The sequence below is a fragment of the Triticum dicoccoides genome, chromosome 4A (assembly GCF_002162155.2).
Source record: "Triticum dicoccoides isolate Atlit2015 ecotype Zavitan chromosome 4A, WEW_v2.0, whole genome shotgun sequence".
Lineage (NCBI taxonomy): Eukaryota > Viridiplantae > Streptophyta > Magnoliopsida > Poales > Poaceae > Triticum > Triticum dicoccoides.
In genome coordinates this window covers 638328979-638346664 of record NC_041386.1, presented here as the reverse complement: position 1 = coordinate 638346664, position 17686 = coordinate 638328979, and the positions used below count along the sequence as shown (strand labels likewise).

The 17686-nt window shown below is 42.6% G+C and overlaps 1 protein-coding gene across 1 annotated transcript; it reads right to left on the bottom strand.

Moving 5' to 3' along the window:
* Window positions 1-11486: 11486 nt before the first annotated feature.
* Window positions 11487-17039, bottom strand: LOC119287601 (pumilio homolog 24-like). Its single transcript, XM_037567174.1, has 17 exons — window positions 16789-17039; window positions 16614-16667; window positions 16069-16130; window positions 15906-15987; window positions 15698-15821; window positions 15502-15585; window positions 15222-15336; window positions 14889-15039; window positions 14564-14776; window positions 14187-14258; window positions 13857-13907; window positions 13696-13746; window positions 13485-13592; window positions 13242-13406; window positions 12803-12877; window positions 12128-12366; window positions 11487-11925 (listed from the first exon to the last, which is right to left on the bottom strand). Exons 1-17 carry the CDS (start codon window positions 16972-16974, stop codon window positions 11793-11795), a joined length of 1965 nt encoding a protein of 654 aa, XP_037423071.1. The 5' UTR covers window positions 16975-17039; the 3' UTR covers window positions 11487-11792.
* Between the last annotated feature and the right edge of the window lie 647 nt (window positions 17040-17686).

Sequence of the window (17686 nt, the reverse complement as noted above, 5' to 3'; positions counted from 1 at the left end):
ACTGACAATTTGAGTAGATATAGGTATATTTACTTAATGAAGCACAAGTCTGAAACATTTGAAAAGTTCAAGCGATTTCAAAGTGAAGTTAAGAACCATCATAACAAGAAGATCAAATTCCTACGATCTGATTGATGAGAATTTCTGAGTTGTGAGTTTGGCAGTCACTTAAGACATTGTGGAATTGTTTCACAGTTGAAGCCACCTGGAACACCACAGCGTAATGGTGTGTCCGGACGTCATAATCGAACCTTATGAGATATGGTGCGATCTATGATGTCTCTTACCGATCTACCGCTATTGTTTTGAGGTTATGCATTAGAGACAGCTGCATTCACTTTAGATAGGACACCATATAAGTCCGGTGAGACGACGTCGTATGAACATTGGTTTGGCAAGAAACCAAAGTTGTCGTTTCTTAATGTTTGTGGCTGTGATACTTAAGGCTTCAGCCGGAAAGGCTCGAACCCAAAAATAGACAAATACATCTTCATAGGATACCCAAAGGTAACAGTTGGGTATACCTTCTACCTCAGATCCGAGGGCAAATTGTTTGTCGCTAAGAAAGGGTCCTTTATCGAGAAGGAGATTCTCTCGAAAGAATTGAGTGGGAGGAAGATATAGAACTTGATGAGGTTGTCGAACCTTTACTTAAACCAGAGAGTGATGCAACACAGAAAGATGTTTTCTGTGGCGCCTATGTCTGTTGAAGAGGAAGTTAATGATAGTGATCATGAAGCTTCGGATCAAGTTGCTATCAAACCTAATAGGTCGACAAGGATATGTACTACTCCTGAGTGGTACGGTAATCCTGTCTTAGATATCATGTTGTTGGACAACAATGAACCTACGAACTATGGAGAAGCAATGGTGGGCCCGTATTCCGACAAATGGTTAGAAGCCATGAAATCCGAGATAGGATCCATGTATCAGAACAAAGCATGGACTTTGGTGGACTTGCCCAATGATCGGCAAGTCATTGAGATAAATGGATCTTTAAGAAGAAGACGGACGTGGACGGTAATGTTACTGTCTATGAAGCTCGACTTATGGCAAAGAGTCTTTTCACAAGTTCAAGGAGTTGACTATGATGAGATTTTCTCACCCGTAGCAATGTTTAAGTCCGTCGGAATCATGTTAGCATTAGCTGTATTTTTCGATTATGAAATCTGACAAATGGATGTCAAAACAAGTTTTCTTACCAGTTTTCATAAGAAAAAGTTGTATGTGATACAATAAAAGGTTTTTTCGATCCTAAGGATGCTAAAAGGTATGCTGGCTCCAGCAATCCTTCTATGGACTAGAGCAAGCATCTCGGAGTCGGAATATATGCTTTGATGGAGTAATCAAAGCTTTTAGGTTTATACAATGTTTGCTAGAAACTTGTATTTACAAGAAAGTGAGTGGGAGCACTACAACATTTCTGATAAGTATATGTGGATGACATATTGTTGATTTGAAATAATGTAGAATTTATGTAAAGCATAAACGGTTGTTTGAAGAGTGATCTTCAAAGGAAGACCTGGATAAAGCTGCTTACATATTGGGCATCAAGATCTATAGAGATAGATCAAGACGCCTGATGATACTTTCAAAGAACGCACACCTTGACATGTTTTTGAAGGAGTTCAAAATAGATCAGTCAAAGAAGGGATTCTTACCTGAGTTGTAAGGTGTGAAGTTGAGTAAGACTCAAAGATTGACCACGGCAGAAGAAAGAGGAAGGACAAAGGTTGTCCCCTATGCTTTTGTCATAGGATCTATACGGTATGCCATGCTGAGTACCGCACTAGATGTGTGCCTTGCCACATGTCTGGCAAGAGGGTACAAAGGTGATCTAGGAGTGGATCACCAGATAGCGGTCAAAATTATCCTTAGAGGAATAAGGAAATGTTTCTTGGTTATGGAGGTGATAAAGAGTTCGACATAAAGAGTTACGTCGATGCAAGCTTAACACATATCCGGATAGCTCTGAGTAGAGATACCGAATACGTATAATGGAGCAACAATTTGGAATAGCTCCAAGTGGAACGTGGTAGCAGCATCTACGATATGACATAAAAGTTTTGTGAAATACATAGGGATCTGGATATTGCAGACCCGTTGACTACAACCTCTCTCACAAGCATAACATGATCAAACCCAGAACTCATTGAGTGTTAATCACATAGTGATGTGAACTAGATTATTGAGTCAAGTAAACTCTTTGGATGTTGGTCACATGGCGATGTGACCTATGAGTGTTAATCACATGGCGATGTGAACTAGATTATTGACTCTAGTGCAAGTGGGAGACTGTTGGAAATATGCCCTAGAGGCAATAATAAATTGGTTATTATTATATTTCCTTGTTCATGATAATCGTTTATTATCCATGCTAGAATTGTATTGATAGGAAACTCAGATACATGTGTGGATACATAGACAACACCATGTCCCTAGTAAGCCTCTAGTTGACTAGCTCGTTGATCAATAGATGGTTATGGTTTCCTGACCATGGACATTGGATGTCGTTGATAACGGGATCACATCATTAGGAGAATGATGTGATGGAAAAGACCCAATCCTAAGCCTAGCACAAGATCGTGTAGTTCATATGCTAAAGCTTTTCTAATGTCAAGTATCATTTCCTTAGACCATGAGATTGTGCAACTCCCGGATACCGTAGGAGTGCTTTGGGTGTGCCAAACATCACAACGTAACTGGGTGGCTATAAAGGTGCACTACGGGTATCTCCGAAAGTGTCTGTTGGGTTGGCACAAATCGAGACTAGGATTTGTCACTCCGTGTCACGGAGAGGTATCTCTGGGCCCACTCGGTAGGACATCATCATAATGTGCACAATGTGACCAAGGAGTTGATCACGGGATGATGTGTTATGGAACGAGTAAAGAGACTTGCCGGTAACGAGATTGAACAAGGTATCGGGATACCAACGATCGAATCTCGGGCAAGTATCGTACCGATAGACAAAGGGAATTGTATACGGGATTGATTGAATCCTTGACATCGTGGTTCATCCGATGAGATCATCGTGGAGCATGTGGGAACCAACATGGGTATCCAGATCCCGCTGTTGGTTATTGACCGGAGAGTTGTCTCGGCCATGTCTGCATGACTCCCGAGCCCGTAGGGTCTACACACTTAAGGTTCGATGACGCTAGGGTTATAGGGAATAGATGTACGTGGTCACCGAATGTTGTTCGGAGTCTCGGATGAGATCCCGGATGTCACGAGGAGTTCTGGAATGGTTCGGAGGTAAAGATTTATATATGGGAAGTCATCACACGGTCACCGGAATAATTCGGGGGGTTACCGGTATTGTACCGGGACCACCGAAGGGGTTCCGGGGGTCCACCGGGAGGGTCCACCTGCCCCGGAGGGCCCTATGGGCTGTGTGTGGAGAGGGACCAGGCCCTTAGTGGGCTGGGCGCCTCCCCCTAGGGCCCATGCGCCTAGGGTTGAAGGGGAACCCTAAAGGCGGGGCGCCCCCTTGCCTTGGGGGGCAAGGCAAACCCCCTGGCCGCCGCCCCCTCCTCAGATTGGATCTGAGGGGGCCGGGATCCCTCTCCCTTGCCCCTATATATATGTGGGGGTTTGGAGGGCAGCAACACCCAAGTTCTGGCGCAGCCCTCCCCCTCTCCCAAGTCCTCCTCCTCTCCTGCGGTACTTGGCGAAGCCCTGCAGGATTGCCACGCTCCTCCTTCACCACCACGCCGTCGTGCTGCTGCTGGACGGAGTCTTCCCCAACCTCTCCTTCTCCCCTTGCTAGATCAAGGCGTGGGAGACGTCACCGGGCTGCACGTGTGTTGAACGTGGAGGCGCCGTTTTTCGGCGCTTAGATCGGAATCAACCGCGATCTAAATCGCTGCGAGTACGACTCCTTCATCCGCATTCTTGCAACGCTTCCGCTTAGCGATCTACAAGGGTATGTAGATGCACTCCCCCTCCCCTCGTTGCTAGATTACTCCATAGATTGATCTTGGTGATGCGTAGAAAATTTTAAATTTCTGCTACGATCCCCAACACCTATTGCAGGAGGAGATGCAGACATTATGAACGTTTGGCAAGCTCAATATGATGACTACTCGATAGTTTAGTGCACCATGCTTAACGGCTTAGAATCGGGACTTCAAAGACGTTGTGAACGTCATGGACCATATGAGATGTTCCAGGAGTTGAAGTTAATATTTCAAGCAAATACCCGAGTTGAGAGATATGAAATCTCCAACAGGTTCTATAGCTAAAAGATGGAGGAGAATAGCTCAAGCAGTGAGCATGTGCTCAGATTGTCTGGGTACTACAATCGCTTGAATCAAGTGGAAGTTAATCTTCTAGATAAAATAGTGATTAACAGAATTCTCTAGTCACCATCACCAAGTTAGTAGAACTTCGTGATGAACTATAGTATGCAAGGGATGACGAAAACGATTCCCGAGCTTTTCATGATGATGAAATCAATGAAGGTAGAAATCAAGAAAGAGCATCAAGTGTTGATGGTTGACAAGACCACTAGTTTTGAGGAAAAGGGCAAAGGGAAGAAGGGGGACTTCAAGAAGAACGGCAAGCAAGTTGCTGCTCAAGTGAAGAAGCCCAAGTCTGAACCTAAGCCTGAGACTAAGTGCTTCTACTGCAAAGGGACTAGTCATTGGAAGCGGAACTGCCCTAAGTATTTGGTGGATAAGAAGGATGGCAAAGTGAACAAAGCTATATTTGATATACATGTTATTGATGTGTACTTTAATAGTGTTTATAGCAACCCCTAGATATTTGATACTGGTTCAGTTGCTAAGAGTACTAACTCGAAACGGGAGTTGCAGAATGAACAGAGACTAGTTAAGGGTGAAGTGGCGATGTGTATTGGAAGTAGTTCCAAGATTGATATGATCATCATCGCACACTTCCTATACTTTTGGGATTAGTGTTGAACCTAAATAAGTGTTATTTAGTGTTTGCGTTGAGCATAAATATGATTGGATCATGTTTATTACAATACGGTTATTCATGTAAGTTAGAGAATAATTGTTGTTTTGTTTACATGAATAAAACCTTCTATGGTCATACACCCAACGAAAATGGTTTGTTGGATCTCGATCGTGGCGATACACATTTTCATAATATTGAAGCCAACAGATGCAAAGTTAATAATGATAGTGCAACTTATTTGTGGCACTGACGTTTATGTCATATTGGTGTAAAGCGCATGAAGAAAAGCCATGCTGATGGGCTTTTGGAATCACTTGATTATGAATCAGTTGATGCTTGCGAACCATGCCTCATGGGCAAGATGACTAAGACTCTGTTCTCCAGAACGATGGAGCGAGCAACAGATTTGTTGGAAATCATACATACTGATGTATGTGGTCCGATGAATATTAAGGCTCGCGGCAGGTATCATTATTTTATGATCTTCACAGATGATTTAAGCAGATATGTGTATATCTACTTAATGAAGCATAAGTCTGAAACATTTGAAAAGTTCAAAGAATTTCAGAGTGAAGTTGAAAATCATCGTAACAAGAAAAATAAAGTTTCTACGATCTGGTCGTGGAGGAGAATATTTGAGTTATGAGTTTGGTCTTCATTTGAAAAAATGCAGAATAGTTTCGCAACTCACGCCACCCGGAACACCACAGCGTAATGGTGTGTCCGAACGTCCTAATCGTACTTTACTAGATATGGTGCGATCGATGATGTCTCTTACTGATTTACCGCTATCATTTGGGGGTTATGCTTTAGAGACAGCCGCATTCACGTTAAATAGGGTACCATCGAAATCCATTGAGACAACGCCTTATGAACTGTGGTTTGGCAAGAAACCAAAGTTGTCGTTTCTTAAAGTTTGGGGCTGTGATGCTTATGTGAAAAAGCTTCAACCTGATAAGCTCGAACCCAAATTGGAGAAATGTGTCTTCATAGGATACCCAAAAGAGACTATTGGGTACACCTTCTATCACAGATCCGAAGGCAAGACTTTTGTTGCTAAATTTGGAACATTTCTAGAGAAGGAGTTTCTCTCGAAAGAAGTGAGTGGGAGGAAAGTAGAACTTGATGAGGTAACTGTACCTGCTCACTTATTGGAAAGTAGTTCATCGCAGAAACCGGTTTCTACGACACCTACACCAATTAGTGAAGAAGTTAATGATGATGATCATGAAACTTCAGATCAAGTTGTTACTGAACCTCGTAGATCAACCAGAGTAAGATCCGCACCAGAGTGGTACGGTAATCCTGTTCTGGAAGTTATGTTACTAGACCATGACGAACCTACGAACTATGAAGAAGCGATGGTGAGCCCAGATTCCGCAAAATGGCTTGAGGCCATGAAATCTGAGATGGGATCCATGTATGAGAACAAAGTATGGAATTTGGTTGACTTGCCCGATGATCGGCAAGCCATAGAAAACAAATGGATTTTCAGGAGGAAGACGGACGCTGATAGTAGTGTTACTATCTACAAAGCTAGACTTGTCGAAAAAAGGTTTTTGACAAAGTTCAGGGTGTTGACTATGATGAGATTTTCTCACTCGTAGCGATGCTTAAGTCTGTCCGAATCATGTTAGCAAATTGCCGCATTTTATGAAATTTGGCAAATGGATGTCAAAACTGCAATCCTAAATGGATTTCTGGAAGAAGAATTGTATATGATGCAAGGAAGGTTTTGTCGATCCAAAGGGAGCTAACAAAGTGTGCAAGCTCCAGCGATCCATTTGTGGACTGGTGCAAGCCTCTCGGAGTTGGAATAAACGCTTTGATAGTGTCATCAAAGCATTTGGTTTTATACAGACTTTTGGAGAAGCCTGTATTTACAATAAAGTGAGTGGGAGCTCTGTAGCATTTCTGATATTATATGTGGATGACATATTGCTGATTGGAAATGATATAGAATTTCTGGATAGCATAAAGGGATACTTGAATAAGAGTTTTTCTATGAAAGACCTCGGTGGAGCTGCTTACATATTGGGCATCAAGATATATAGAGATAGATCAAGACGCTTAATTGGACTTTCACAAAGCACATACCTTGACAAAGTTTTGAAAAAGTTCAAAATGGATCAAGCAAAGAAAGGATTCTTTCCTGTGTTACAAGGTGTGAAGTTGAGTAAGACTCAATGCCCGACTACTGCAGAAGATAGAGAGAAGATGAAAGATGTTCCCTATGCTTCAGCCATAGGCTCTATCATGTATGCAATGTTGTGTACCAGACCTGATATGTGCCTTGCTATAAGTCTAGCAGGGAGGTACCAAAGTAATCCAGGAGTGGATCACTGGACAGCGGTCAAGAACATCCTAAAATACCTGAAAAGGACTAAGGATATGTTTCTCGTTTATGAAGGTGACAAAGAGCTCATCGTAAATGGTTATGTTGACGCAAGCTTTGACACTGATCCGGACGATTCTAAATCGCAAACCGGATACGTGTTTATATTAAACGGTGGAGCTGTCAATTGGTGCAGATCTAAATAAAGCGTTGTGGCGGGGTCTACGTGTGAAGCGGAGTACATAGCTGCTTCGGAAGCAGCAAATGAAGGAGTCTGGATGAAGGAGTTCATGTCCGATCTAGGTGTCATACCTAGTGCATTGGGTCCAATGAAAATCTTTTGTGACAATACTGGTGCAATTGCCTTGGCGAAGGAATCCAGATTTCACAAGAGAACCAAGCATATCAAGAGACGCTTCAATTCCATCCGGGATCTAGTCCAGGTGGGAGACATAGAAATTTGCAAGATACATACGGATCTGAATGTTGCAGACCCATTGACTAAGCCTCTTCCACGAGCAAAACATGATCAACACCAAGGCTCCATGGGTGTTAGAATCATTACTGTGTAATCTAGATTATTGAATCTAGTGCAAGTGGGAGACTGAAGGAAATATGCCCTAGAGGCAATAATAAAGTTATTATTTATTTCCTTATATAATGATAAATGTTTATTATTCATGCTAGAATTGTATTAACCGGAAACATAATACATGCGTGAATACATAGACAAACAGAGTGTCACTAGTATGCCTCTACTTGACTAGCTCGTTGATCAAAGATGGTTAAGTTTCCTAACCATTGACATGGGTTGTCATTTGATTAACGAGATCACATCATTAGGAGAATGATGTGATTGACTTGACCCATTCCGTTAGCTTAGCACTTGATCGTATAGTTTGTTGATATTGCTTTCTTCATAACTTATACTATGAGATTATGCAACTCCTGTTTACCGGAGGAACACTTTGTGTGCTATCAAACGTCACAACGTAACTGGGTGATTATAAAGGTGCTCTACAGGTGTCTCCAAAGGTACTTGTTGCGTTGGCGTATTTCGAGATTAGGATTTGTCACTCCGATTGTCGGAGAGGTATCTCTGGGCCCTCTCGGTAATGCACATCACTTAAGCCTTGCAAGCATTGCAACTAATGAGTTAGTTGCGGGATGATGTATTACGGAATGAGTAAAGGGACTTGCCGGTAACGAGATTGAACTAGGTATTGAGATACCGACGATCGAATCTCAGGCAAGTAACATACCGATGACAAAGGGAACAACGTATGTTGTTATGCGGTCTGACCGATAAAGATCTTAGTAGAATATGTGGGAGCCAATATGAGCATCCAGGTTCCGCTATTGGTTATTAACCGGAGACGTGTCTCGGTCATGTCTACATAGTTCTCGAACTCGTAGGGTCCGCACGCTTAACGTTACGATGACAGATTTATTATGAGTTTATGTGTTTTGATGTACCGAAGGTTGCTCGGAGTCCCGGATGTGATCACGGACATGACGAGGAGTCTCGAAATGGTCGAGACATAAAGATTGATATATTGGACGACTATATTCGGACACCTGAAGTGTTCCGGAGAAGTTTCGGATAAAACCGAAGTGCCGGAGGGTTATCGGAAACCCCGGGGGAACTAATGGGCCTCGATGGGCCTTAGTGGAGAGAGAGAGAGGGGCGGTCAGGGCAGGCCGCGCGCCCCCTCCCCCTTGAGTCCGAATTGGACAAGGAAGGGGGGGGCGGCGCCCCCCTTTCCTTCTCCCTCTCCCTCTCCTTCCTTCCCCCTCTCTCCCTTTTGGTGGAAACCTACTAGGACTTGGAGTCCTTGTAGGATTCCCCTCTTGGGGGCGCGCCATGGAGGGCCGGCCGGCCTCCCCCTTGCTCCTTTATATACGAGGGCAGGGGCACCCTAGATATACAACAATTGATCATTGATCTCTTAACCGTGTGCGGTGCCCCCCTCCATCATAGTCCACCTCGATAATATTGTAGCGGTGCTTAGGCGAAGCCCTGCGTCGGTAGAACATCAACATCGTCACCACGCCGTCGTGCTGACGAAACTCTCCCTCAACACTCGGCTGGATCGGAGTTCGAGGGACGTCATCGGGCTGAACGTGTGCTGAACTCGGAGGTGCCGTACGTTCGATACTTGATCGGTCGGATCGTGAAGACGTACGACTACATCAACCGCGTTGTGCTAACGCTTTCGCTTTTGGTCTACGAGGGTACGTAGATAACACTCTCCGCTCTCGTTGCTATGCATCACCATGATCTTGCGTGTGCGTAGGAAATTTTTTAAAATTACTACGTTCCCCAACAAAGTTAGTACTGCTATTGTTACTGTTACACTTGCTACAAAATGATTGCTATCACTGTTACTCTTACTATTGTTGTGGCTACTATTATCAAAACTATCATACTAATTTGCTACTGATCACTTTGCTGCAGATAATTAATCTCCAGGTGTGGTTGAATTGATAACTCAGCTGCTAATACTTGCAAATATTCTTTGGCTCCCCTTGTGTCGAATCAATAAATTTGGGTTGAATACTATGTCCTCGAAAACTGTTGTGATCCTCTATACTTGTGGGTTATCAGAGGGAGGGGATGGGGAGTGTGGGAGAGTTTTGGGGAATGAGAGGGAAAGTGGCCACGATGTGTCCCTAACAGGCAGGCCAGGGGAGGACAAGGGCACGCATCTTGCCCGTCCGCACGATGTCTGTTTCGACGCAAACGCGGCCCCATTTTGGGTCGGGAATGGACCGGCGGTGGACAAAAAAACAGATGTTTGTCCGTTTGCTCCCGTGCTTTGGGACGCGGTTTGTGTCCGTTTACTCCCAAACGGACGCTACCGGACCATTTGGGGTCATGCGCTGGAGTTGGCCTTACGAACAATCGGAAAAAATTATGCTATATTCAGGATTTATAAATGGAACAAAACAAGATGATATGAGAATAAGCATTAAACATGTGAATCGTGCATACAAAAGATCCAAAAAAATAAATTTTGGACAAGATATAAATGGAGATATCCAGTAAGATCATTATTTTATGGATGAGTCCAAAATACGTTCAAAACACATGTGTGTGCAAATATATATATGCAACACATACAAGCACTTGTAAGTCATAGCACACCCTCTTACTGCATCCATCAAAAACCAAAAAGAAATGAATAAGTGACCAGCAAGGAATAAGGTTATCAATGAAAGAAAAGCAGTTTCTGGCGTGTATAAGTTTCTAAGTGGAAAATATTCATCACAATTTGCATCCACAAAGAAGCTCGCGGACATAAGCTAGTTGTTGGAGATAAGAACATGATATCCATGAGTGAATTCATTAGACACACGGCACAAAATGGCCTTTGCATAATAGTGAATTACTAGGCATAAGAAAAATACCACAATTAAAGAGAGTATTTTTTGCAATTTCATCAATATTGCACGTGAGAGCACTTTGAGGAATTGTTATGCAAAAATTGCTTAATTTTCGTCATATTTGGGATAAATAGATAATTTATAAATGCCCCTGGTATGCTTCTTCTCAAATGTCACACATGTTTCGACAACTCAAAACGGTGCCAAGGCTCATCTACGCATGGTGAATAGTAATTTTTGAAATAATAGTGAATAATTTCCACAAAAAAACTAAAAACTTTAGGCATCCATGATGCTCATGTGGGCAAGGTGCATGCAAAAATTTGTGACTTTTGGACATCTGAGGAGCCACATGTTCTAACTATCTCGAGGTTTAAAGCTATCGCGGAAAACACAAATTCCCCAAGTACTTTTCATGTCATGAGGCAACTCGCCGGATTAAAATGTAAAGGAACCGCGCCATATATGACACGTGAGCTGACATTGCCTCACATAAATTTTGGAAATTTCCAAATTACTTGTATTGGGATCATGTTGATGTACATGCTATTCTTCGTCCTCCACTCCTCTCTGTTCTCTCTTTCCCCTCTGCATTAGCTCGGGTGACATGAAAACGGAATTGAAGATTTTAGAGAGAAAAAGTCAAGCTAATTGCAGAACCACCATGAAATCCATGTTCCATCAATATCTGATATGGCAACAACAAACCTTAGCAGCTAACTTTCTAAACACCGGTTTTTCTTTTTCAGATTAAAGGTGGATCAGGTGGAGAATGCATCGTGGACCTTGTTCTCAACAGCAGCACACAGCGAGAGGTGCAGCTTTTAGCATGCCAATATGCAAATGAAATCTACTTTGGTCACATCGTCTGCTTAGATGTGATGGCGAACGGTCAAACTTATGCCACATCACACGAATATATCGCAGCAAACCTCCCCAGTAACAGTCAAGTATTAACCTAAACCCTTAACGACTGTATGTATTTCGAGTCCATTGGTATCCAGTGCCAAAATTGAACATACACCTCGAGTAGGATGACCACGGATGTATGTATTACACTCTTTCATCCACAACAGGCAAGCACGGACGCCGCCTTGGCCTGCTTGTGTTGCTGGCGATGGCGAGAGGCCCGTCGAGAGAAGACTCACTTCTTCTCCGCTGCTTTATGGTCTGGATTCTTCAGTATGCCACCGTCGATGAGCAGCTGCACCTCGGATTTCGCAAGATCCTTCACCTTGGAATCCGGAGATTCCAGATAGGCAGCCACCACCTTGGAGCTGCAGCAGCGACCAACAAGTTCAACAGAGTATCAGCGCATGATTCCTTTTTTTCATCCTTCAAAATACAACCTCAGCAGTGCAATGTTGTGCGTAAATTGCAACAAATAGTTGAAATTTTATTCATCGCATTTCCATGGTCCACAAACTAGATGAACAGATTAAACAACTGACATATCGATGACGAGTCATTCTGAGGTACCTGAATCCATCTGCAAATGACTTGCACTTCCCTTTGAGGGCTTTTTTCCATAGGGTAGCGGCAAACTCAGGGCAATCAAGTATCATCTTTCTGATTACGCGGCTCGAGTGGTAGTTATCAAAGGCGTGCTCAACATCTTCTGTCCTCGGGCGTGCTGCGTCAGAAGCTATAGCATTGTGAAGCACGTGGACCCTGTCGGTGACCCCCTCCAAGACATTATTTTTTCCACCTACAGCAACCTTGGAAAATTGGGAATACAGAATCTCAGCAGGTGCAATCATGAAGCTCTTCAATAGTCAATTACTCATTTGTATCAAGAGTTAGACCAAGAAAACAGTCATTAAGGTAGTAGGTTTGTGTGTAGACTGGAGTGCCGTTTTCTTTTACAGGAGGTTGATTCATCATGAAGGAACAGTGAATAACAGTAATACTACGCACGGGCATAAGGACCAGCACATCCAGAGAAAAGGTCCCATCAACTCATAAGAATATTTTCAAATTGTCAAATAATAATCAGGGACAATGCTCGTCTCTTGTGATGGTCATGGAAGTAAAAGCATATTTATCACAAGTAGCTCCTTTCACAAAGAAATAGCATAGATGAATGAATATTCTCCCAAGATACTGGCTATACAGGTACAGGTAGAAGCATGGAGCATTGACCAAGGAGATTACCTCGTATAATACATCTTTGCCGAAGTTTGTTCTAAGTAACTCTCCAACATTTTCAATGCAAGTCTCGATGAGAACCTGCAAAGGAAAAATAACACCTACATTATTGCTTGGATTAGGGGATACGTGACTGTGGGAGCATAGTAATGTCGGGATCAGGGTGTTATGTGACTAATGGGGGCGGAGTAATGTTGCGACTAGGTTTTCTTTGACAAATGGTCACCTTTAAATCATACTCCCTCCATCCCAAAATAAGTGTCGCTGATTTAGTACAACTTTATATTACCTTTGTACTAAATCAACGACACTTATTTTTGTACGGAGGGAGTACTAAACTACTGCAACAATAAATGTAGATCTCTTGAGGTGGAAAACTACATACTACAAAAGAAATAATGTTGAATAAATAAATAAAAAGTTAAATACATATTACAAGTATCACCTCAAAAAGCTCGCTTTTCACCAACAGTTCTTGCCGCCGTTTAAACGGGTCCTTCTTGCTATCAGATGCAACCAGTGTGTCTTCTGAACCCCCATGTTCTTTGTCAGCTACATCATCCAACTTACTATCCAAGTTAACTTTAGTAGCACTCTCTGATGCCTCATCCTGAAACAAAAAAAAGCAAATTTCTGGGGGCCTGTCTCTCTTCAAAGTACTTAACAGTTAATAGAGTAGGTAACTTGCCTTTGAAACAAGGGAAGGCACACTGTACTTCAGACAATTCAAATCAGTCGGAGTCAGATAACGTGAGCAAAGTGGGTGAAGTAGCTGCAGCAATGGGCGTCTCCCGTTCTGTTCCAGCAAGGAGCTCAATCATAAACAGTCTCATCTCTCATGTGGGTATAACTAATAGCAAATAAAAATAAGGATATCAGAAGCTCGTTATTCCTTTTACCTTGTCAAATATGAGTTCCTTTAAATGCTTTGTCAGCTCATCAATTACAACCTACAAATATTGAAAGTAAGCTATAATAAGCACATGAACGGCTGCCTCTTCAGATTGCTTGTAATGGCAGCATAACACTTGCTTCAAGCAAACGATTGGTGCTGGCTAACCTTAGTAACAAGTTTTGTGTCATCAACAATGGAGAGAAGACAAGCAAGGAACTGGAGAAAATAAGAAATGTTAGTTTAGTTGATGATTAACCACTTGGAAGCATAAAACCATCTGAAATTACTGTGGATAGGAGAATGTTTATAAAGGTTAAAGCATAAAATTTACACAGTACCATCCTATTTAAACACTAAAATAAGCTACTCCCTCCGTTCACTTTTATAAGTCATTTCAGACAACTGAAAATAGGCTATTTTGCACATTGTCTGAAATGTCTTTAAGGCCTTATAAAAGTGAACAGAGGGAGTATTACATATATAGACATCACTTACAAGGCATCCATAATCACCAAGAGCAAGCTTCATATTCTGCCCCTTCAAGCTTTTGATAATTTTCTTCCTATCCTGAAATGCATTACCATGTTAAATGACAAAACCACACTGGAAATAAGCAAGAATGAAAAGAAATACTACTGGAATAAGCAAGAATGAAAAGAAATACTACTGGGTATGCAGCATGAGGCACTAACTAATGCACGGGTCAATTTGCATGACTATTTAGTGTCTCTGAAATCTACATAAGTTATTAATAGATAAACATTGGAAAAAGCAGATGAGTGGGCAAAGTTAAACCAAGTGATCACTCTGAAATCTCTCTCTTTTAGATACAAATAAGAAAATGGAAAGAGACAAGAAAAAAGAAAATGTACCTTCGCACTGCCATGCTTGAGGCAAGCAAGTCCTATTTTTAAACCTTCCCTCGTCTGCATGATCCGAATGAGAAGTGGTTCTGAAGATCTTTTCTTCTTAGCTTTTGATTTCGTTGGTACTTCAGCGACCCCTGATAGTTCATCTCCATCTACGACAGATGACCCTTGGGTAAGATGGGGGATTAACTGACGAATCACGTCCGAGGCTGATGTCTACAAAACACATGCATATATTAGATAGTGCGATATACTGAAGAAACATTTCACCAAAAAAGGAGAGCTTTGTTATAAAGATAGGACAATCACGTCAATGAAATCCATTTACCTTATCCGCAATTGTTAAGTACTCCAATATGACCGTGTGAACTATGGAATACTCAACAATACCCTTCTCCAAAAGTGGCTGGATAACAGTAGTCATATACTGCAGGACAGATGATTTCTGTAGTCCAAGCTTGGAAATTGTTTCTAACAAACTGAAAAAGAAAGTTGAACTTTAGTATATTGAACTAGACAAATAACTGCAGCCACCGATGGCAGGATAAATGGGTGACCACAAAAATATTTCCCTCCGCCCAAGTTAAGTTTTGTACAGAGATGTAACAAAAGTTAACAGGACACTACAAAGCAGATGTATGACAAGACATTAAATACCAACCTGCATGATTTTTGTTCAGTCAAGTCTTTGAACAGCTGAAGCTCAGTGGAGTACAATTCCAACAACAAACTTCTTTTCTGAGGCGGCGTCGCCTGATGAAAGGTGCAATCAACAACTGCAAGAAAGAGTGCATCTCAATGTGAGATTACCATGTACCACCCCTTTACTTGTATAGCAAATAGAAACGCATGAGTACAATGGCATTCAACAATTAACTCATGCTGCTCTTATAAACGACAAGTTCCTACCCCTTATGACAATAACACATAGCAACACATACCTGCGGCTCCTATTGTGTGACGAAGTAGAGAAGCGACATGACCATGAAGGGAAGAGATGAACAAGGCAAGCTGTTTTTTAGTGGCTGCAGTCACACAAAAAAAGGTATGTTAGCCAAGCAAGGGTTATCAAATAAACGACCAACATTCTCACATATGAACCCATACGAGTTTTTAGCAAATCATGGAGAAATTTACCAAGTTTTATGAGCTTCTTCACAAGGAAAACAGCGTATTTCTTGCGAGAAAGATGGAGCAAATGTGGCTGCAGGGCAACAAAAACAGCATCCCTCTCTGGCTGTGAGCACCACTTGACACATGTCTGGAAAAAGAATGGTGGCTATCGGAATAAGCACCAAAACACCATAAGCAGCGCACTCATAAAGACTGATCATCGTCAACTTACTTGAAGAACACGTGCGGTTACATGGGATCCAGCAATTTCGAAATATTTGCCATCCATTTTACGGAGAGCCTCGGTTACTAGCCTGTAGAGATGATGACAAACCCATCAGCATAAGAAGTTGAACATAAGTTGCAACTAACAAGACTTTAATAGTGACACTTACTTGGATCTATTCTCCTTGCTCACATCACGACATCTCATCTTTTCCCATAGTACTGCGAGTTCCTGTCAATATTAGGGGTCGACAGCACACCAAGTCAGAGTTGCCCAAAGTATGGTGCTGAATCATCACAAACAGAGGAGACGGTTCAAGCAGGCACTGCTACTGTCTATTACTGGGATTACTGGGATCAAAACCAGTTTTTGCTTCACTATCAAAATTAAGTAATGCTATCAGCATAACTCAAGTCCAAAACTAAAAATCCAGAAGATGTAACACTCAGATTTCTGTTATTTTGGTTTAGGCTACAAGCAATATTAAGTGATTGATTATTATGTACTCCCTCCATTCCAAAATAGATGACCCAACTTTATACTAACTTTAGTACAAAGTTAATACAAAGTTGGGTCATCTATTTTGGAACGGAGGGAGTATGCAGCAAGTGCAATCTGAACTTTGAACATACAAGGAAACGTGATCAGACGCACAGCCAGGAGTTGAGATGCACATGCATAATCTGAGCATACAGAGCGGATAGCGTAGATTACCTTCTCGAGGTTGTAATTGGGCTTCCGCTTCATCTTCCTGGACTCGGACATTTCCTGCCACAACCAACGCCAGTCCACAGTTTCAGCTCAAACTCAAGCAGCAGCAGCCGACACTCTAAACCAACACCCATGCTCCGGCTATCACGGCAAAAGGAAAGGAGCGCCGTTAAAATACCTTGGCTGCGACCCGCTTTTCCTTGGCGGTGACGGGCTGCGGCTTGGGCTTGGCGGCGGGGGCGTCGTAGGTCTTCTTCCGCTTGGCGGCGTCGCCGGGGCCGGCCCCCTTGGAGGGCGCCTTGGGCCTCCCCGCGGCCTCGCGCTTCCGCTTGTTGGCGCCCGGGTGGTCGCCGCCGCCGGCCATGGCTGCGCGAGGCGGTGTCGGCGAACGGAGGAGCGGGCGAGCGAGGGTTTACCTGGTAGCGCCGGAGGTAGAGGCCGGGACAGGTTGTTCGAGCTAGGGTTTATTATTGCACGCATTCCCGGCGCGAGTGGGCTTGCGGCACGGCCTGGCCCGCATTCACGCAGCAACGCATTGGGCCTGCAACACTTGTCGGCCCGCGCAGCGTCACCCGGCCGCTTAGACCGAGAACCCATGTGCGCGTCACGAAGCTCTGGCCTCGCACCGGGTCCATCTAACTGGGTCGGCCCATGTGCTGGAACAATGTAGCGGGACGATACTGTACCATTCGGTTCACTGTAAGCGTCACGTTTTATTCTCGGATTTTATTTTCAGATATTTTGAATATATGAAAATATACGCTGAGAATAATTTAGAATACACGATGAGCATTTTTTATTGTATGATGAACAATTTTCAAATATGCATGGAACATTTTGAACAATTTTCAAATATGCATGGAACAATGTTTGAATATGCATTGAACACTTGTGTAATGTACATTGGACAAATTTTTTATACACATTGAACTTTTTGTAATATACACTGAAAAAATTCAAATATACAGTGACCATTTGTAGTATTCGTTGAACAAATTCTTAATATACAATTAACATTTTATAATGCACAGTGAACCTTTTTGTAATATACTATGAACATTTTCTTATTACACAAT

Coding starts and splice junctions, on each gene's coding strand:
- LOC119287601 (XM_037567174.1), bottom strand. CDS start 16,974: ATGGCCGGCGGCGGCGACCACCCGGGCGCCAACAAGCGGAAGCGCGAG. Junction 12,878..13,241: donor TGAAAAGCGAGCTTTTTGAG/GTGATACTTGTA, acceptor TTTCCTTTGCAG/GTTCTCATCGAGACTTGCAT. Junction 11,926..12,127: donor TCATTTGCAGATGGATTCAG/GTACCTCAGAAT, acceptor TCGCTGCTGCAG/CTCCAAGGTGGTGGCTGCCT.